Consider the following 23,191-nt stretch of genomic DNA (forward strand, 5'->3'; position numbering starts at 1 on the left):
CAGAGTAGGTACGTGTGACATTCAAGAGAATCGTCGGAGCAAGTTGATCGTCGGAGACACAAGTGTCAAGATCAGAGAGAGAAGAATGGAACTGTTCCTGTGGAAATCCCCAACATATAGCACAGCTAGTACATTTAAGGCATGGGCCATGCATGCTTTTCTTTCTTCAAAGAATACAGAGAGAGACAGAGACAGACAGACAGACACACACACACACACACACACACACACACACACACACACACACACACACACACACACTGAGAGAATGGGGTGGGGGCAGGAAAGGAAGACAGTCAACAAGAAGACCCAAGAACAGTCAAAGATATGGACCTAAAATGAAAGTTGAAAGGTCTACTGGGTGTATGGCCTAGCAATTTGGAGATGAGGAAGGAATTAGGGATTAAAGAAAATGGAGATTATAAAATACAGAAGATAGAAGCAGTATTGACAGCATCAGTGGGGAAGACAAGAGGTGGATGGAGTCACAGTAAACAGTTTTTCCTCCTAAAAAACCTGTCTTAGCTGATATGTCATTTGATCCACACTTTCCTGGATGGTAAAGTTTCTGCGGAGGGGTCTAGCATGTTTGCGTTTGTTAATCAGTTGATCTCAGAGTTCTTGAATATTGAGGCTTAGCTTTTCTCCTGTTTTCGTGGGGTCTGAATATTGTACTCCTCTTCTGATCCTCCTCCCTGATAGCTTTCTTCTGCTTGGCTATTCTACTGGTGACATTTTCCACTCTGCTTTTCACTTGATTCATTTGGTTTTTCACTTCCAACATTTCCATTTGTTTGTTTCAAGATCTCAGTTCTTTGACAAAAATGTCACTCATGTTGCCCACTTGCCCTTCTGTGCTGTGGGCCTCCTTATGTGCACCCTGAAGTAATTTCCTTACCTCATTCATCACTTGTTGACCGTTGTTGACTATTTGTAGTAGTGCCGTTTGAACTCTGTCATTTCTACTGTTTGAGGATCTTTGGAGCTGTACTTGTGAGTTATGAGCTCTTGGCTGCATCGTGTTGTGTGTTTCTCATAGTTCTAGACCGTGAGCAGCAAGCACATCTGTGGTGTAGATACCTCTTCAGGTTTTTTTTTTAATTTTATTTTTATTAATCTTTTGGTTTAAAAAATTATTTCTTATTTTACATATCAACCCTCCCTTTCTCCTGACCCCCACCTCCCACCCTTCCCACCCCCATCCACTCATCAGAGCAGTTAAGGTCTTCCTTGGGGAGTCAACAAAGTCTGGCATACCAAGGTGAGGCAGGACCGAGCCCCTCCCCACTGTATTAAGGCTGAACAAGGTATCCCATCACAGGGAATGGGCTCCAAAAGGCCAGTTCATGTACCTATGATAGGTCCTGGTGACAGTACCAGCCACCCCCAACAGACCAACTCAAATAACTGTCACCCACATTTAGTGGGTCTAGTTCAGCCCCGTGCAGGTTATTGTCAGTCCATAACCTGTGAGCTCCCACTAGCTCAAGTCAGCTATCTCTGTGGTTTTCTCCATCATGGTCTTGAGCTCTCTTATTCATATGATCCCTCCTCACTTTCTTCGACTGAACTCCACGAGCTCAACCCAGTGCTTGGCTATGGGTCATTGCATCAGCTTCCATCAGTTATTAGATGTAGGCGCTATGATGACAATTAGGGCAGTCATTAATCTGATTAAAGAGGAAGCCCCATTTAGAGACCCTCTCCCCTGTTGCTAGGAGTCCTGGGGTCATCCTTGTGGATTCCTGAGAATTTCTCTAGCCCCAGGTTTTTTCCTAAGCCCCCAATGGCTCCCTCTATCAAGATATCTCTTTCATTGATCTCCCCTCCCTCCCTCTTCTTGATTCCTCATGTTCCTGTCCCCCATCCCCTCACTTAAATCCCCCCACCTCAGTTTACCCAGGAGATCCCAACTCTTTTCCCTTCCTGGGGCTCTCCATATTCTATTCAGGTTGTAACTGGAGATCTTCTAAATGAGCAGCAAACTCTTAAGGGCACTGTCCCCAGTGCCAGTTCAAAAAGAGAAAACAACCACCACAATAATGACAAGAACAATGAGACATAAAAATGCACAAAATAAAGACAATGAATATACCACCAATTACTATAGCACAACAACAAGAAAAAGCTATTTAGAGTATTTTGATGGCCATTCTCGTTTGTCAACTTGACTACAACTGGAATGAACTAAAAGGTTCTTTTTAATTAAATCATTTGGAGTGGAAAAAACCCACTTTTAATCCATATCTTTTGAGGGGGGAAGATCCACCTTTAATGGGGGCCACACCTTCTGCTGGCAGCCCTTGTAAAGGACACGGAAGGAGGGAGCTGGCTGTCTCTTTACTTGTTTGCTCTCACTCTTTCTGGCAATTCCATTCCTTCCCTGGCATGAGTGCCTACTTCTTCAGGATTACATTCATACATAAATACACAAATACATATATTCCCATATGCATATAATAAATCGCACATATATTTTCATTCTATAAACTCTATTCTAGAGAATCATGACTAATACAAGTATGCTATGACATGAAAATTTAGTTCTAAAATATTAAATGAATAAGATGAAGAGAATATGGAAAGGAGAAACAAGGTTAAATAAAAAGGAAGTAAAAAGAAGAAGAAATGGAAAAGAATGTCATAAGGCAGGAAAGACATTTAAAATCTGATTGTCCTATAAAGAAAAATATATGAAGTTATTACATAGATAAAATAATTAGATAAATATAAAACACAGAATTTAAAAATGAAAACAAAATCATTTTTATAAGAATAAAGTTGGGAGCCAGGTGTTGGTGGCACACGCCTTTAATCTCAGCACTCAGGAGACAGAGACAGGCTGATCTCTGTGAGTCCCAAGCCAGCCTGATCTACAGAGCAAGTTCCAGGACAGGCTCCAAAGCAACACAGAGAAAGTCTGTCTAGAAACACACCCATCCAAGAGAATAAATTTGGTTTCTATCTTTAATACTTGCTCCTATTATGTTGATCTCACTTCAATGGATAGTCCTACAGCCAGGAGTATGTGTGCAACACAAATAGAGTCTGAGGGTTATTTAAAAGAAAGAGCCTGACCATGGTGGCACACACCTGTAATCCTAGCACTTGGGAGGCAGAGGCTGATACATCTGTGAGATTGAGGTCAGCCTGGTCTACAGAGTGAGTTCCAGGACGGCCAGGGCCACACAGAGAAACCCTGTCTCAAAACAAAACAAAACAAAAACAAAAACAAACAAGCAAAAAACCAAAATAAATAAATAGAAAAATAACCGCAAAGTTGGGGTGGGGTAAGGATTTGGGAGGAGTTGGGGGGGGGGTGTCTGGCTGAATCTAATCAATGTACATTTTATGAAATTCTCAAAGATTTAATGTAAATATTACAAAATAAAATAGTAATTTCAAAAATACTATTACATGTAGTAAAAGGGGGGAGAAATGCAGGTATAAAAAGAAAAGCAAATAAGGAAAATCAAATTCAGCAATTCCTTTCTGGGTTATCTACAACTGGACTCTGACAGATGGGGCAGGATTGGAAGGCTAAGTGAATTTGCATTTCTTATATTTAGCTAGCACTGAGTTTCTCTGATGCTGCCAGAGCTCAGTCTTCAGTTCACCAGCTTCCCTTCTTTGCATTTCAGGATCCCCTGCAGTTCACACTTAGCTTTGAAGTCCTAAACTCCATTTGCAAACCATGAAGTGACTAGTATGCAAACAGAAGGATGCCTCCTGGATGTGTTGAGTGGAGGAAGCAAACACAGCCCTGTAGCCCATGATGGTGGACCGGTCTTCACCTTTAAAGCCAGCTCAGGATGGAGGATGAAGCTGTGGATGCCAGGTACTCAGATGGAGCCTTGAAGTTCTCAGTGCATGCAGCAGCTGACTTTGCAGCAAGTTAGTGTTTCCAGAGGTTGGGTCACTTGTTGACCTCAAACTCAGCACTGTCAGACTCGGCACATATCCTCAGGCCATATGTCTACTGCTGAGGCAGGGCTATCACCTACATTACCAACAAGAGTCCAGGCTGAACTTTTGCACATCAACTCTATCCCTTTCAATTCCACCTTCCACATCAGTCTCTTTCTCAGAGACTGTGGCAGTTTGGCCCCAGATTCAATGACTTAGATAGCTCCATCTTAAATAAAATGCTTTCTCATGATAGCCCTTCATGACAGCCCTCTGAATAATGAGGAATGTAAATAGACATCTTGTCCACTTCCAACATATCACGGCAGAGGAGTCACTAACTCACCAAAACCATTACCTGGATTCGAATCTTGCAAGGACTGTGCACTTGTGTATAGCACTGCCAGTCTTTTGACTTGTCTTCTGAAGAGGCTACTATGTACCATTCTCCCCACATCTCCCTCCTGGTAGTTATCCATGGTTCAATCTGTGCCTGCTTACTCCTTTCCATAGTGTTGCCTTCCTGTGTCTCTGATGCTCTTCCAATCCTTTCTTTTTGGAACAGAGACAATTTGACAATTTATTGATGGGTTTATTACCAGCAGTATGGCCTTGAAGGTAGCAAGAACAAGCAGATGCCTGAAATTTGTGTCAGAAGGATGAGTTTGTGTGTGTGTGTGTGTGTGTGTGTGTGTGTGTGACTATATCCTAACCAGAGTTTATCTGGTTTATCTTAAGCTAGTATCAGAGTCAGACACACCCCAGGGTCCAGCTCTAAACTCCACATACCACTCTAATGGTTTTGTCTGTTTATAATTTGCTGGGAAACTAAATGGGAAAAACTGATGAGGGTTTTTCTGGTACAGCTTTGGCAGTTGTGGAATTTGCTACTCAGGATGATTGGAGTCATGTCAAGCTGAATTCATGGAAGCTTATAATAGAGAAATGCATCAAAGGGAATGGCTTGTACAGAGATCTAAAATTGGCAACTTACAAGATGTGTTTGAGTTGCAGCAGGGGCCAGGGTGAAATTTATGAGTTGGGATAAAGAAGGACAAAGGGTCATTCAGGCCATCGTATTTAAAACTTTGGTGTGTACTTAGTTAAATGGACCTTGATGTCTCAGGAACATGGGGAATGGAGTAAGCAATCAGAAACCTCCTTCATGATCCAGAAAAGACATGATGAAGCTCAGGCCAGGGCCATAGTTATAAGAATGGAGAGAAGTAGAAACTGTCAAAATATCTTCTGAGATCATGCATTCATCAGTCATGTATGGAGTGCCTACTCTTTGCCACGTTGTATTATAATTTATATTAGGTAGAAATGGTTAGTGTCATGACCACATTACATAAGCAATGTAAGTGGACATTTTTATATTTTTCAACACTGTCAGAATTTATTGGATAATAATAATTCTGTAAGCTCTGTCAACTTCACTGGCTTTAGTTCACCAAGCAGTACTGGTTTCACTTGGTAGATATAGCCATTGACATTCACACATTCTTTTATTTCAATTTTAGTTACTAATTTTAACTAACACATCTCACACACACTCATAGAGTTGTGTGGCTTTTCACCCCAAATAGGGTACAGACAGAGACTTAAGAAATTATTCCAGACCCTTTCCTCAGCTGCTGCCAAGGTGCTCAGTTCTTGCGAGAAAGCTAAGGCCGCGTTAGGGTGAGGCCCTCTCTTCATTCAGCGACTAGCACCATGCAGGCAGGCCACAACATGGCCTCCGTCTTTGAGCTCGCCTGCATCTACTCCACCCTCATCCTTCACGACAACGAGGTGACGGTCACGGAGGATAAAATGAATGCCCTCATTAAAGCACCTGGTGCCAATGTTGAACCTTTCTGGTTGGCCAGTGTCAACATTGGGAGCCTCATCTGCAACATAGGGAGGGGCTGGTGGACCTGCTCTGGAGCTGGAGCTGCACCAGCGGGTGGTCCTGCCCCCTCTACCGCTGCTGCCCCAGCTGAGGAGAAGAAAGTGGAAGCAAAGAAGGAAGAATCTGAGGAATCTGATGATGATGTGGGCTTTGGTCCTTTTGACTAAGCCTCTTATTAAAATGTCCAATAAAAAGATGAACCTGTTAACAAAAAAAAAAAAAAAAAAAAAAAAAAAGAAAGAAAGAAAGAAAGAAAAAGAAATTATTCCATATTATCTATTGCTTTGATGAGCCAGCATGCTAAGCAACTCTTACAAAAGAAAGCATTTGATTGGAGATTTGCTTACAGTTTCACCATTGCCATCATGGTGAGAAACAGAAAAGTATGGTGCTGAAGCAATTGCTCAGAACTTCCCGTCCTGATCCACAGGCATAGAGAAAGGCACTGAGCATAGCCTGGGCTTTTGAAACCTCAAAACCCACCTCAAGCAACACACCTCCTCCAACAAGGGCATACCTACCCCAACAAGGACACACCTCCTAATTCCTCCCCTCACCCCACCAACAGTCCCCATCAGCTGGGGGCTAGGAATGCAAATCTATGCACCTGGGGGGGGGATGAAGAAGGGTATTCTCATCCAATCCATCACACAACTTTGTGAACTAGTGAGGTTGTTGGGGGTCACAAAAAGCCCATTCCAGCAAGGGTGATGACACACAAAGGCTGCATCCTGGAACTTCCTGCATGACTTACAGGCATCATGTAAGTCCATCCAACTTGGCCAACAGCAAGCTTCTCCTTACCCCAACAATTTTACTGCTCATATAGCAGGGAGGGCAGGGCTTTGTGAATCTTGTAACTTTTCAAGCATCCTAAGGCTTGAATTTTTTTTTTTTTTTTTTATTTTCCTGGACCCCTGTTTTCTTTACTTCAGGAGTCTAACTGCCTTCCCTCCTCCCTCCAGAAGAGGCTATTTCAACTGGAAGACTTGCTTTTCTTATAGTTAGTTTAGTGCCAAGTTTTTCTGTTGCCTCATAGCACTCAGTCTTTAATTCAGTAGCTTCCCCTGCTTGTGTTCCAAGATCCCCTACTAACCATACTTAGCTCTGAAGCCCCAGGCACCATTGGCATGCCCCTTTGTTTGCAAAACCTTAGGGTGACTAGTGTTCAAACAGAAGCGTGTCTCCTAAATAGGGAGCTAGACAGCATACACAAATATGTGTGGGTGTGTGGGGGTCACAGAATTGAAACAGTAGTGTTCAGGAAGCTGAAGTAGAGAGCTCACGCTGATAGAGGACACTGAACTGTCTTTGTGAGGGACAGAGCCTTTCTCTGATCTTAGTGAGCTTGTTCTGGGGGTGTGGTGAGACTAAGGTCCTGGGAAACTCAACAGTCCCCAAAGCAGCCCTGAGACAGTGGCTTTAGGGTCCTCAGGAATTTGAAACATAAAATTCATGGACCACTGAGAGGAATTTAGAGACACGTTTATTAAACATGGAACTTAAGAGGAAGGGAGGAGGAAGGAAAGAGAGACAGAGAGGGAGAGGGAGGAAGAGAGCGAGAGAGAGAGAACTGTACAGTAATAGGACTCCTAGCAAATAGGACACCTTTGAGCTGCTAGTCTAAAGATATTGTAAAGGACTTGTGGCAGAAACCAGGTAGGGCATGAGAAGGGCATGAGCTGGCAAGTCCAGTTGGCCAATGGATTAGTGTCCTGGTACCAGCACCAGTTCCAGCCCCCTTAAGACAAGAAAGGACAGGGAAGCAGGAGCCAGAACTCTATTTTGGCATTTCTTATTCCAGGAAAGATACCCAACTGCTGTCTTGGGTATGTCCCCACCTTACATGACCATTCTTTACCTCCTGCTCTCATCAATACAAATGCAAAGGGACTCACTCTGGCTGGTAAGATAAGGCTAAAACTTAAGAAGCCAGTGAAAGCTGTTGGAAGTATGTAAAGCTCATTCAAGGGGAAAGCACAGGGAAAGCTAAGGAAATGCACAGTTTGTCCAAGGCACAAAGGGCAATTCACATGAGGGAATCATACAGAGCTGAAGCCCAGGGGAATTGGTTGCCTGTCAATTCCATGATAACTGCATTGGATACTCTGCAGGAGGGCCAATGGATGACACCATAACTCAAAATAAAGGGCTCCTTTGTGTGTATGATGTGGGGGAGCATGTCACATCACTGGCTGAAGTGTTCTGGTATGTTCCACAACTTCATGGGCATGATTGCTTTTTCTGGCATATTTTTGACATGCTCAAATACCCATGCATTATGAGCTTAATTTGCTAAGTTCATAGATGGTAGTATATAAGTAAGTTAGTTACTCATTTGTATGGTGGTTTGTGAGAGACAGAAATGATAAGTATTTTGAATTCCCCAGGAATGGATTTCTTTGTTGATGCACTAAGTTAGATAAGGCCAAATTAAAAGTTCAGGTTAATGAACAAAGCAACTCCCAGAGATTCTCAGGGGAAGCAGGAGAGAAATCACACTGCTCCCAAGGAGGGGGTCTTAAATACCTTGTAGGGGTGGTCTTTGAGCAGCTCCAGGCTAGGCTTTCTAAGTGAGTGGGGGCTTGGGGTGGGGGAATGAGACCAGAGAGGATATTCCCAACAAGATAGTGGTTGTATATTTGCACAAACAAGACAGCATCATTTTTTCCCTAAGCATTTTCATTTAAAGTGTAGCAAATAGTTGTTCTGTAAAACAGTCATCAAGACAAGGCATTGTTTGAAAGTTTCTGTTCATGCAAGCTAAGCACTTTCAAACTCTCATACAATAGGAACATAGTCTCCACAGGTAAGATTCTAGATAGAAAACGTACTCCAAAAGGATGGGCATTGAAGTGGGAGAGAAATGAAAAACATTTACTTGCAAGGAGGAGAATATAAGAAAGAGGTGTGCAAAGGCGGTGAAATATAAAATTGTTATATGATGAGAAGCTGAAATAATTAGAAGTCTGTTTAAGAAGTGTGTTGACAAGGCAAGGGAGGATGTCATTCTCTTCAGGAAATCTCATATTACCTTGTCCCACTTACACCTCAGCATCATCTCTTTCCATTCCAAGTAAAACTACACACTCTCCCTCAAATTCATATACATAAGGCCTCTGGCTTCAGCATGGGGGTCATTTCCAAACCCTGGGAAGGAGAGAGCTGAAGCAAAACAAAGAGAGGAGGAAGGAGACTAAGAGAGCTCATCTCATGGAGACACTAGGCCAGCATGCACAGAACAGCAAACAAAAATGAAACTGCATTTCAATCAGAAACTAAAAGGGAAGTGGTATATCTGTTTTAATGAAGACTACAAGCTGCCACGTTTTACATGTGCATAGTATTCATCTGCCCAGGCTGCCAAAACAAAATACCGTAGAATGGTGGCTTAAACCCCAGATCTTCCCTTCCCACAGCTCTGAAGGTCACAAGTAAGATGAAGTATTATAGGAGTTAAGTTTCTCCTGAGCCTTTCTTGGCTTATAAGAGGTCTGCTTGCTCACTGTGTCCTTAGTTTCCCTCTATGCTATGCATTACGTTAGGGTCTTCCCTAACACCCTGTTTAAATTAAGCACTCCTCCTCAAAGCCCAGCTCATTAAATACCGTCATATCTTGAGAACCTCAAGAAGAGTAAGGGATGGACAGCCCATGTGATACCTGGAAGGACTATGAGAATGCCACCTGAAATTTGGGGAAATCCCACTGAGGAATCTCCACATGTTATCCAGGAAATCAAGGTCCCTTCTTGGGGGTCTTAGTCTTGTTAATGTAAGAACTTAACAATGACTCTACTAGGAAACCTGTAGACCATTTTATTGGCGTTTAAAAGAAAAATTTCCTAACAGACAAGCTCTAAATCTCAGCCACTGCTGGAGGAGGGAGATGGAGAAGAGCAGAGAGAATGCTGTGTCCTTTGATCTGGGCTGCATGGAGGTCAGCCACGCAGACAAACAGACAAGCAGCCACATGGCCAGGAGGGGAGGGAAGCTTTAGAGGAAGAGCAAAGCCCAAAGGGTTAGGGAAAGCATGCTTAGAAAAGAGAAAGGACTGGTGGGGTGTGGTGATGCAGAGGCAAGTGGATCTCTGAGAGTTCAAGGCTAACCTAGTTCCAGGTCAGCCATGACTACACTGGGAGACCTGTCACACCCATAAAGGAAGGACAGGAAGGGAGGAAGAGAGGGAGGTGTCTGGTGGAAGCTCCACTGCAGCCCCTGGCACCCATATATCCAAAGAGTCTTAGATGATTTGGTGGGAGTCCCACTTCAACCTCTCTCCCCAGATCTCGACTTCCTCAGAAAGCCCACCAAACAATGGTCCTTCCCCTCAGAAAGCCTGCCATCAGCAGCTCCTTCCTGAGATGCCTGGGACCATGCCTAGCTATTTAAGACCCAGCCCATAGATCCTGCCATGTGTGCCCTACTAATTTCTTTCACCCACCTTCCTGAGAATCACCCCAAGAGTGCCGTGTTTTGTCCATTAAACCTAGATTTATTAATTCAGCTTGACTGGCTTATTATATCAGGGGCCCCTGATCCTAACTTATCAGGAGGGTGGCGGAGGAGGGGATGGAGGGAGGAGGGAGTTATGCTTTTTGAGTAACTGAGTAAAAAGCTGCATGGCTACAGCTCTGTAAGGGACTTCACTGGGGCCTGGAATTCTGAGGAGAAGAACATTATTGAATTAAAGAGATAATTATTCCTCCCAGATCTCTGACCTGGCTTACAGTGGGTCTGCTTTCCAGAGGTGTGGTCCCTTAGCCAGCTGGCTGACTGACGTTACCAGGAGGATTGGATCTCCACCTGACCAGAGATTTTATTTCTTACCTGGAAGGAAATAGTTTCCCCTTAATGCTACTGTGACAAGAAAGACAGATAGAGGGACTAGAAATTCAAAGACAGCACAGGCTTTCTTTATTCAGGAAAGGCATACCTGTGGAGGGGCCTGTAGCTCACTGTCTGCTTCCAGGCTGGGAGTGGCAGGGCAGGAAAGGAGAAGAGGGGAGGGAGTTAGACTCTTCCCGGTTTGGGTCTGTGGTTAGCCATTGCTGGTATGGCTTGGGAAACATGTGACCTGTGAGCTGAAGAATGCCAGGTGCTCAATAAATATCCCTGTGATCAGCCCTGGCTGCTGGTCAGTGCAGGAGAAGGCAAGAATCCAGAAAAACCAGTTACTTCAGCTCAGGGAATCAGGTTACTTTAGTTTCAGGAATTATCATTGTTTAACAAAATGAGAAAGACTACAGAATGATGTGGGCATAGCTAATAATGCCTATCCAATTAATTTTTTTTTACATTTGCTTATTATCTATTTACTTATTTATTTTGTGTGCTAGGTGTAAGTATGTGCATATGTGTACACATGTGCAAGCCGCATCATGTGCATCATGTGTGGAGTTCAGATTACAACTTGTGGCAGTCAGCTCTCTCACTGTTACCCCTGCATCGAGTGAGTGCTACTTAAACAGTGGTGCAGACAGACAGCAGTATTTCAAATTGACTTTATTCCTTTCTATGTCAGAAGATGCTGTGGATGTTTTACTCTTATATTTTGCAGTATAAGGCATTGAACCTAGAGCCTTGGGCATTCTAGGAAAGCATACTAATACTAAGTAGCCTCCCTTAAAAATTAAAAAATCATTACTGCAAAACTTAGGTTGTCGTCTTCAGCATCAAAGACAAGTGGATTTACCCTTTAAACCAAACTCTCTGGCCCTAATAATCCCAGCACTTGTGTGGCAGAGGCAGGCAGATCTCTGAGTTTGAGGCCAGCCTGGTCTACAGAGCTAGTTTCAGGACAGCCAGGGCTACTCAGAGAAAACTTTTCTGGAAAAAAAACAAAAACAAAAGAGGAAACAAAACAAAAAACTTCATAGAGTCCTGGAGTCGGGGTTGGAGTTTAACTTAAAACTTTGAAAAGTAAGGTAAAGAAACTAATTAAACTGAAAGTAAAATGTTGCCATTTTAATAAAATTGCAGCAAAGAAACAATACATTTCTGCACCATTGCCTTTTAAATATTAGGAAACAAAATATGACCTGAACAGTGAGTCCTTGAGCCTTGGGCCCTGGGCCTCAACCAGAGGCTTTTCAGGTAAAGTCCTTGGGTTAATTAGCTCCCTCCATGGTTCTGTGAACAGAACAAAGATACAGCTAGAATCTTAACTCTGTCACATTGCACAGGCTCTATGTATAAATCATGGGACACTTATGCACAATCCCTCTCATGATGCATTGTGTTCATGCATGCTAAGCACGCACTCCACTACTGGGCTACCCCCAGCACACTGGCTTTCTCTCCCTCCCTCCAAGATAAACCATTTCAGGAATGAAATGAAAGGAACCTTTCTACATCTTTGATTTAATTTTTTTTCACATTTCAGAATAGTTTGTTTACATTAAAGAATAGGTGATAAATGGACTAGAGGGATGTTAATTATCAACAAAAACCCAAAGCAGTAAAGTGTATTTAAGATGCTGGAAGAGACTTTCACATTTCTTATTAAACTTTCCTCACTGTAGAGCCCAGGGAACTTCAGTTTGTTCTAAGTTCTTAGGAATAGGAGTCCAAAATTATAACATTTCACTGAATGGAAATGTTTGAATATTACATTTTCTAAAAAACCTTTCTTTCATGTACAAATAAATATTTATCTCTTCAAAAATGATAACTGTCTCTTCCTCTGCCCTTACTGAAGTAAATATGAACCACTGAGGATAACAAAAATCTCATATTCTGACTTCACACCTTCAGGAATTTCAGTCTCATTTCTGTCATCTGCGACTGCTTATTATTTAGCATATGATGCTATCTTGTATTAATTTCATGGTGGGCAATGCTGTCAATCAGTGAGATTGTACCGTTCTTGCAAGTTGTACATTCTAAATAAGTAACTTTCTATTTCACATAATTTAAAGATGATATGCTATTGCCATCAACCCCCAAGTAGAGTGACTTCAATTTAAATCCCTTTTGCAGAAGCTTATTGAAGATCTGAGGGTCTCTTGTAAGCAAATGTATGTATGATCAGTTTGACCTTTACAAGCATAATTACCAAATAATTAGCAATGATAAATCATTGTTACCTGAATGACTTTAATTGTTACAAGTCACTATGCTTTTTTTTTTTAACTAACCACCAACTATGCATATCCTATAACATATTAGATAGGCTTAGTTAGGGGCTGAAAAGATGGCTAAGTGGTTTAGAGTACTCATTATTCTTGCAGAGGACCTGGGTCCAACCCACATAGTAGCTCACAGTCACCTGTAACTGCACTTCCACCATGTCCAATGCCCTCCTCTGACCTCTGTGGGCACCAGACACACACCTACATGGAGGCAAAACATCCATACAGATAAAATAAATATTTTGGAATACTTTGCTTATTTATTTCATCCCTTTAACATATATTAACCTGGTGTCTAGTATGTATCAAGAACTGTCATCATGGGATGTATATTCCTAACTGAAATAAAGCAAGGATATACTATGATGTATTAGTGATGGGAGATGTCATTCTGTAAATATGTTTCTCTTATTGGTTAATGACTAAAGCCCTGTTGGCCAATAGGAAAACATGACAGGTGGGACGAGGAGACAAGGAGGTTTCAGGGAGAGGTAGGAAAAAGACTCAACATGTAGGACAAAGAGATCAGAACTCTGGACCCTCTCTCCAGTAAGATAAGACCAAGTAGAAATATCGATTAATAGAAATGGGTTAATATTTAAGACAGAGCTAACTAATAAGAAACTAGTAACTGGCCAACAGCTTTATATCTAATACAGGGTCTCTGTGTGTTATTTGGGGCTGGTGCAGTTCTGGGACCAGGCAGGTGGGAAAACCTGATCCTAACATATTAGAATGTGTTACATACTATTGAAAATAATAACACTAAGAAAGGAAGTAAAAAATATATTTGCAGGCATGAGAGTGCTTTTAAAATGATAGTTAAGAAGACAATATCTAAATGGGTCTTGAAGGTGGTGAGGGAATGAGATATGAATTTCTTTCTTTTTGACAGGGTTTCTCTGTGTAACCAGTCCTGGAACTCGCTCATTAGACCAGGCTGGCCTATAATTCACAGAGATATACCTGTCTGTGCCCCAACTGCTGGGATTAAAGGCTGTGCCACCACTGCCTGGTGAGAGATGAATTGTTAAGGAGACTCAGATGACGTGCATTTAAGCTTGCTTAGGGCTCTAAGAGTTTTCTAGAATGAAAGACTTTTAGTGCTAGCCCAAGCAGGCCAAGGCAGACAGATGGTCACTTTAGAAGCATTTAAGAGAGAACTCTCAAACAAGGGCCTGAGTCAGGAGCCAGGAGGCAGGAACTAGGAAGGAAGCCAGTGGACATAAAGGGGGTGAGGTCAGAGGCTGGAAGAAGAGTCACATTGTACAAGCTTTGTCCTGAATGTATTGGAAGTCCACCTAGATCCTGTCCTGAGACTGAGGCAGGCACTCCCAGTGGCTGCCACAAAGTGTCTTTCAATGGCACTTGTCCTTGTCTGGGAAACTTTCTCTTTCAGGGTACATCTCTCTTTCAGAAAGCAGCCGTGACCAATGACTGGCTAATTCTGCAAAGGCCTGGTCCCCACCCTTAATTTGTTCCTCTTACAACTGGTTGAGGCCTTCTTTGTAACTGACTGCATTTCAGCTTTCCCTCTGCATCACGTTTTGTAGCTGGATCTCCCAAGAGCACTCCCTGTTCCAGATGTAGCCATCAACCTTAGTATCTGTGTCTAGAGAACTTGGCAAAGATGATCTGGAAGAGGATTTTGAGAGAGATGGCCTTGGATAAGTCCTGAAGACACTGAACCCTGAAATAGCCTTTTTTCTCTCATAGGGAAACACAAGGTTTATTGTAGACCATTTCAGGATATTCTTCTGAGCCTCACTACAATTATTGTAAAGAAAGAGAGAACTGGGCAGTAACCCAGCTGGAAAGTTTAGGTCTGGTGAATTGCTGGCATTTCCCCCTTCTGCCTGAAAATGTGGGCAGGTAGACGAAGTCATCAACAGATGCAGCCAAATTCTTATGTTCTTGGATTTATTGCATCATATATCAGATTCTTCTGTGTTACTGGGACCTCGGTTGTTTTCAATTAAGTAGTTCCAACAAACAACAGCAAGCAAGTAGAGTTTTGTTCTACTAGTTCATGAGCCATCTTACTAGAAATGTTCAATCATAAATGGCTTACGCTGCCCTACCTCAGAAATTCATTTCTTGTAGAACCACCATTTGTAGGGAGTGGCTGGCAAGAGGGGTGAAGAAATGCCAGAAGACAGATGTTCAGTGCTTTCTAGTGTCATACACCAGCTCAAATATCCAACTGTCCTGGAAATAGCCAGCTGCACTGACCATGTCAAGTGTTTTCAGATTTGGGGCTTCAGTGAGGGCTGCTCAGGCAGACAGTGGGCTCCAAAAATCTCGATTCTTGGGAAAAGAATGAATAGGAAAGCATTAAGTGAGTGTCTGTTCCCCCTTCTTGTGTATGTGCCAGAAGGCATCCTTTATCCCTTGGTTCTTATTACAAAGCCGCATAGCATAATAGGATCCCTGAGTAACAGGTTGCCTTTCCAAATATATATGGATTCTTATATGGTGAAAATTTTCTGGAAATTAGAGGTTAATTGTGCTTATTATCTGTGTGTAAAATATAAGTTGTGCAGACTGAGAAATAAAAGAAAAAATCCTCACACTTTACAATGTATTTATACAACGACATGGGAAAGATACTGCTGTGAGAGTAAGCAGATAGATCAGAATTTATCTTCAATTCTAAAGCCAAGTCACGTATGTATGTCTAGACCCCGAAAAGAGTCAGAACTATAACATAATGGATTCTAAAAGAGAAACCAGTTTGAAAATGTCTTCTGTTTATAAATAGAAAGTGGTATGAACCCAATTCTGGGACTCAGTAATCAGTTCCATATATTATAATAAGCAACTCAGTCTTCACAGCACTGACATTTTGTCTATTAGATGGGGTTGGAAGCCAAGCTATCTGTCAGAGAACTGCTCACATGCATTAGTGGAAGAGAGCTGGACTTGAGAATTAGAAAGAACAAGAGGCTACTTCTCACTTATTTTTTTCAGTTTAATATTTTTATATTATTATTTAATATTTTTTCTTATTTTACATATCAGTCCCAATTCCCTCTCTCTCCCATCCTCCTATGTCCCCTACTGACCTCCCCATCCCATCCCCCATCCACTCCCTAGGGAGGGTGAGGCCGTCCATTGAGGAAATCATCAAAATCTGTTAAGTCATTTGGGGTAGGGCCTAGGGCCTTGCCCATGTCTCTAAGCTAAAGGAGACTCCCTCCATAAGGAATGGGCTCCCAAAGTCTGTTCATACACTAGAGATACATCCTGGTTCCACTGCCAGAGGTGCCATAGACTGCCAAGGCTTCCTAAACTGACACCCATGTTCAGGGGGTCTAGGTTGGTCCTATGCTGGTTTCCCAACTATCAATCTGGGGTCCATGAGCCCTCATGTTCAGGTCAGCTGTCTCTGTTGGTTTCTCCAGCCTGGTCTTGACCCCTTTGCTCATCACTCCTCCCTCTCTGCAACTGGATTTCAGGAGTTTAGCTCAGTGTTCATCTGTGGGTGTCTGCTCCTGTTTCCATCAGCTACTAGATGAGGGGTCTAGGATGGCATAAAAGAGAAGTCTGGCACTAGGGAAATGTCCAGAGGCCTACAAGAATGACCCCAATTAACAATCTAAGCAATAGTGGAGAGTCTACCTTAAATGACCTTTCCCTATAATGAGATTGATGACTACCTTATATTTCTCACTTATCTTTAACTGGAAATAAACTCCATACACATTCAGAGCTTTGAAATACACTGATGCAGTATGTATGGAAAGCACTTTTGTTCTTTTTAAATTCAAATGCAGCTACACACAGACACACCAGTTAACAGACCCTGTGATGTGCAGAGCTTAGTGTATTTGGGATGTTATTTCCTCACTGATGAATGAGTGAAGCTAAATGAAGGACCAAGTGAACCTGGAAGCGGCAGAGGATTATCTCTTGTTGCCATATATCAAAGAAGTTTAAAAAATACAATAGAGTCCTTAGTGCCCACCGATGATGAGCATGAACAGACTTGGATTTCTATCATCATAGTTAAATTCCACGTGTCTACAATTCTACAGTATAAACCTCAGCAAGTGATTTCAACAAAATCAGATATTTAAATAACCATACTTTCCCCCTTAAAGTGAAAATAAAAATAATTGCTAAATATTAGAGTTTCACATTATTTTGTTAATACAAAATAGCTAATGTGGAGATGCACATCTGTAATCCCAGCACTCAGGAGGCAGGGGCAGCTGGATCAGAGTGAGGCCATCCTGGTCTACAGAATGCATTCCTGTGCTGTGCAGAGAGACCTTGTCTAAAAACACTAAATAAATAAATGCTAATAATGAAATTTTCCATTTTCCTTTTATTTCAGAAATTAATATATCCTTTTAGCTACCAAAATCAGATGTCTCTCTGTCCATTGTCTTCTGTGTCTCGGTTATCATCAGACAGGTTTATCTTCCTTATATGGAACACTTTTCAATAAACACTTTTACTGTATGTTCTTTAGGAAATAAAAAATTAGAGCCTTTTTTTTAAATGAAACTTAACTATTAATGAACCATTCTACATACCACTTGTACCAACTTAACCTTCACACATGCGTGCACACTCACATACACACATTGCCCAACCTTTGTTTATACCAAGTTAATCTTCACAAAACTCTTGTGAGGTACCTATACTTAACAGCCTTCTTATACAGCTAAGAGCATGAAACAGGGAAATGACAAATCTTGCTTAAGCTCTCTGGCCAACCAGCCTCTCCAATTCAGTGTGTTCCTGGGTCCTAGTGAATTACTCTGTCTTGACAAACAAGGAAGATGGTTACTAAGGAATGACACCTGCATGTTGCCTCCATACTCATGCATACACAGGTTCCTACAAATTAGCACACATGCATGCACACCTGCTACCCCACATATACACCTGCATACACACACACACACACACACACACACACACACACACACACACACACATGCACACCACCCCACAAAATCTTGGCTACAACCATACCATTAATAAATATACATATATCACACAACATATTTTTACAATAAGAACACCCATATTTAAAAATTCTTCAGCATGTCTCAAACAAACAAATAAAAAAGTTCTTAAGCATTTGCATAGACCCAATCTCAGAGTGTAAACACACTGACCCAAAAGGGCCAAAGACTGTAACAAATCTCTCTATTTAAAGGATTAAGTGTTAGTTCAGAGAAATGGACTGGGAACCAGAAATAGAACAAAACAGTGCCACTACCATGGAAAGAGACAAGTTTTAAGAGGCAAATCAAGGGTTCCCATACCAGGAAACAATTATGTTTAGTGATAGAACAGCATAATGCTTCATGTGCCAATATTTGCAAAAGAGCGTGGCTGACAAAAAAAAAAAATCAATATTCTTGGTATGTAGGGAGCTGATATTCATCAAGGGGAAAGCAAGATTCTAACAGAAAAACAATGAAAGCATGGAAAAGACATTAAGAAAATAAAATACAAATAAAAATGTCAATAAATGCATTAGTTTCTAATTCAGAAAATGCAAATCAGGGGGAAGAAATCTTTGCCTATTCACTTAGAAAAGATTTTCTTTTAAATACAGTTGTAAGTGCTAATGGGAATACCAGTTGCAACAGAGTGTTTATAAAGTAGTTTGTGCTCTGTTCTTAAATTTGACATTGCAATCTCACCTCTAGGAATATTTACTCAGGAAATAAACAAACCGCATAGTATTATACACAAATGTGTTCATTACGGCATAATATCTGATAGAAAAAAAGAGACAACTGTAATATTCACAAATATTTCAAAATTGTAGTTCATTTATAAAACACTGTGTGATCATTAAAATTTATATGCAAAGATTATTTGTAAGCAGAATAGTGTTTGTGGAGCACAATCAAATGTTAAAAGCAAGATACAACATTCTAGCTAAGGTATGAGACAATTTTCTAAAAATGGGCATGTATTCACAGCTCATTTTTTATACATACATACATACATACATACATACATACATACATCTGAAAAATGAAATTCCTGGTGGATTTTATTCTTTATATTTAGGTGATCTTGACCTTATCTGCAATGCAAAGCTAAGCATCTTTCAGTGAGGATCAATATTATAAAAGCAACAAAAGCAGAGCATCAAGAGAAATGCATGTTCATCAGTTGGAGTTGACACTATTGGGGACAGCCACTTTGCTTCTATGAAAGCACCCACCTAACCCCCTTCCTCTGCCTGCTGTACCATTTGCCTCCTAATAGGACCACTATTCACTCATTCCACCATCTCTTACACCTGGCTGCCCTCTCCTTAGTTCACACTGGCCTTCTCTCAGCAGTACCTCAGACTCAACCTCTCTTCTTGCTAGAGTTTTGATTCTAATCAGGCACGGTGATTCATGTCTGGAATTCTAGCACTCAGGAGGCTGTGCCAGGGAGATTTCCAACTGGAAGCCAGCCTGATCTATACAGTAAGTTCAAGGCCAACTTTGGCTACATCCCACAAAATGAAGGGGGAGGGGTGCATATTTCTAAACTTGAAACCTAGTCATTTCCTGTTTTGTGCTTGTGATGGTTCTCAGTTGTCAACTTGATGGAACCTAGCATAGTCATGAGACAATTTGCAGGCCTGTCTATAAAAGCCAGTCTGAATTGTTAGTTGGTGTGGAAGGAGCCATCCACTATGGGCCACATCATTTTCTGTACTATGGCTCTAGAGTGAAAGAAAATTGGGCACAAGCATTCCTAACCCTCTGTCTCTCTGCTTCTTGACAACAGATGCAATGTGATGGTCTGGCTTCCTGTTTCTGCCATCATGGATATATCTACTCAAATTGTGAAACATTTGCTTCTTGTCAGGTATTTTGTTCAACAATGAAAACAGTAATTGATTGTAGTGCCCGCACTACAATCTGTTCCACCAATCGGGCGAAGGCCTAGAGATTGAAATAAAGAGACAAGACAGCAGGTCATTCGTTCAGTGGCAATGTCAGAATACCGAATGCCATTTATTGAGGGGATGGAACAGCTTAAATACTGACTTACAGCACAGTGGAAAATAACAGGAGTTTTAGGCTTAGCTCCTCCCCACGAGGTATGTGTTATCACGAGGTATGTGTTATCAAAATGGGAAGAGTACCAACAACAGCTTTGGGGCAAGGAATTCTGGCCAACAGCTTCAGGCTTGCTCAAGGTGCCTTGGGGATTCATGCTGGGCCCTACAACTGATGCAGTGCTGTGGAGATAAGCTCTAGCAAGAGTCTGCAAGCTTTCCATGATTCCACATTGTCTTTTATTCTAGCTTTAGTGGCCATCTTGTTTCTCTCCTGGGCTTATGGAGCTGTTCCTTGGGTCCTCACTACACCGGATATATTATTTCCTTCTGACCACATCCTCTTCTGTGTTAAATGATGTCATGGTCCACTTCATTCAGTGGGGTCAGCACGCTATCTCTCTCCAGGAAAACTCAAGTACAAGAACTTTGTAGAAGCAATCACTCTTCACTTTTCCATAGTGTTCTGGTCCCTGGTGGTCCACATATCTTTGTTGCTAAGTAGACTACAAACCTCTAGAACTCAGTGAATGTAGCTTAACTTTTGGTCCCCAATTACTGTAGAGAATAATAAAAATATAATAAATGTTTGTTGATTATGGGGGGAAATGAATGAAATGTATCATAATTTGATTTCTATTGCTGTGATAAAACAAAACAAAACAAAACACCATGACCAAAAGTAACTTGGCAATTAAAGAGTTTGTTTGGCTTACAGATCACAGTCCATCATCACTGGAGGCTGAATTAGAAACTCAGTGCAGATACCTGGATACAGGAACTAAAGCAGAGACCATGGAGAAGTGCTGCTTACTTGATTGCTCAGCCTGCTTTCTTATATGTAGACCACCTGACCAGGGGTTGCACTGCTTCTAGTGAGCTGAGCTCCTCCAGTATCAATTATTAATTAGGAAAATATCCTACAGACTTTCTATAGGCCAATCTGGTAGAGGCATTTTCTCAGTTGAGGTTTCTTCTCAGACCACTCTAGCTTTTGTCAAGTTCACACAGCAAAAAAGCAAATCAGCACAAAGGTTAGACATATTAAATACAATAAATAGAGAGGTGAGGGAGAAATTTCACTGCCTCTGATAATTAATTAGTCATTATTGCCTTTTGAAAGAACCACTTCAGTAGAGGAGTGGATGGTGGAAGAAGACATCATTTCCAGAAGAGATACTCCTCCATCCCATTATAAGAAGACTGTTAGCGCGTAGAAGGAGAAAAAACAAATAGAAACAAAGAATAAAAATAAAAAGACAAAAGCCAACGTTTGTAAACATAGAGGACAAAAGCACCCATAGGACAATTTTTTATTGGAAGATTTTAGTCCTTTTTCGAGTCACAGACATTTCAATGGTCTCTTGACTTAGACATTACATTTATGCTATTAATTAAGATGAAAATCTTTTACTGGCTCTGCCACTTTCCCAACCTCTGTCTGCATGTCCCTCAAAGAACGTAGTTACCAGAACAAATAGGATCAGTCTCAGGGTCAGTGTGCAGAAGCCCCAGGCAAATTGTTCTTTGCTTGCTTGATTGGCATTAGCCAATGTGGAGCAAATGTCATTTCCCTGTCTCATTCTGACTGTCTTCTATGACTATTTCCATATTTTTTTATTTTTACATGTTTTATCTGCCTACTTTGTGTTTCATCTCGTATAATTTCTTTTGCTCTATTCTCTAATTTGTTAATATTTATGGTCCGTTGTCCCCAGTACATGTTTCAGTCAATTAATTTTTTTATATGTACACTTCCAATTTTTAGTTTCTAAAAGCTTTGTCTAGACTGTTTTCAAATGTGCCCCATCTTAGAGAGGCACCACATTTATTGCTTTTATGTGTGTGTGTTTCCATCTTTTATTTGTTTGAGCATTTAGTAAGAGTTACTTTACATTCTTTGCCTGATAACTCCAATATTTGAAATTCCTGTTGAACTAAATCTGATGTCTGTTTTGGTATCCTCAGACATTGTGTGCTGATTATAAACCATGTTTAGTCAATATAGTCTTTTTGAATTCTAGAGAACTGTATCGAGGATATGTTTTTCCAGTCCTTCTCTCTGTGTGGAGTGATGCTCTCTGGGACTTCTGTGATCCATTTCACAGTCTGAGGCTTTGTGGGGTGCCTGCTTTCCATTGATCCCCACCAGGCTCCTTTGCTGGATGCTGCTGCCATCAGTCTGCCCTGGTAGATTGTGGCCCTGCTTCAGTTTTTCCTACAATTTGTATGACCTGGGAGTGTAAGGAGTAAGGTTTTTCTGCCCGCTGCTGGTCTTGTCCCGCCGCCATGCTAGCCCCAAATAATGCACAGAGACTCTGTATTTGATATAATGCTGTTGGCCAGGTACTAGTTTCTTATGGGCTAGCTCTGTCTTAATTATTAACCCATTTCTATTAATCTAAGTACTTCCATGTGGTCTTATCTTACCGGAGAGAGCGGCTGGTGTTCTGCTCTCTCAGTCCATCTTGGAACTCTACATGTTGACTCCTCCTTACTACTTCCTCTTTCCTCCTTGTCTCCTAGTCCCGCCTGTCTTGCTTTCCTATTGGCCAATGGTGTTTTATTCATTAACCAGTATGAGAAACATATTTACAGAATGATGGGAGCATGGGAGCACATGGAATTTTTTGTTTTGGAACAAAAGAGACTTTCTTCCTATTTTCTTGTGCTCCCCATCCAATCCTATCCTCTTCTATTTTACCCTCAAAGTACTTGCTGTCATTGTTAATTCTTTTTCTTTCTTTCTTCTTTCATTCATTTAGACAGGGTCTTGTTACATAGCCCTGGCTGTGTTGGAGCTCCCTATGTAGACCAGGCTGGCCTCCACCTCCCAGAGATCCACCTGCCTCTGCATCATAAGTGCTGAGATTAAAGGTGTGCATCACCAAGCCTGGCCAGTGATGGTTATTTTTAAGCATCAAAATTGCCGGGCTTGTGGTTGAGAGCTATTTAATCAAATTCTTTTCTAGATGTTTCTACAGGAGTGGAATTTGAGTGAGGCAGACTGGGTGGGCTTCACCCAATCAATGGAAGTCTTGAAAGGCACAGAAATCTGTCTTCTATAAGGAAAAGGAATCCAGCAGGTTTAAACTCACTACGAACCCGTGATGTTGCCTAGAACTGCTTGATGGCCCATCTGCTTGTGCTGGTCTTCTCAACCGCCATAACTATACAAGCCAATACTTACAGTCTGTCTTTCTGTTTCTCTGGAAAGCCCCAACCAAC

The 23,191-nt window shown here is 41.5% G+C and overlaps 1 protein-coding gene across 1 annotated transcript; it reads left to right on the top strand.

Annotated features, from left to right (window-relative positions):
- Positions 1 to 5,640: 5,640 nt before the first annotated feature.
- LOC127222084 (60S acidic ribosomal protein P1-like) lies at positions 5,641 to 5,988 on the top strand. The gene has a single exon (XM_051183986.1). The coding sequence runs from the start codon at positions 5,641 to 5,643 to the stop codon at positions 5,965 to 5,967; it is 327 nt and encodes a 108-aa protein (XP_051039943.1). The 3' UTR covers positions 5,968 to 5,988.
- The last annotated feature ends 17,203 nt before the right edge of the window (positions 5,989 to 23,191 follow it).

This window comes from Phodopus roborovskii, unplaced genomic scaffold (assembly GCF_943737965.1).
Source record: "Phodopus roborovskii unplaced genomic scaffold, PHOROB, whole genome shotgun sequence".
In the NCBI taxonomy this organism is placed as follows: domain Eukaryota; kingdom Metazoa; phylum Chordata; class Mammalia; order Rodentia; family Cricetidae; genus Phodopus; species Phodopus roborovskii.

Bases quoted from the DNA above. Each gene is read 5' to 3' on its own strand.
- LOC127222084 (XM_051183986.1), top strand. From the start codon at position 5,641: ATGGCCTCCGTCTTTGAGCTCGCCTGCATCTACTCCACCCTCATCCTT.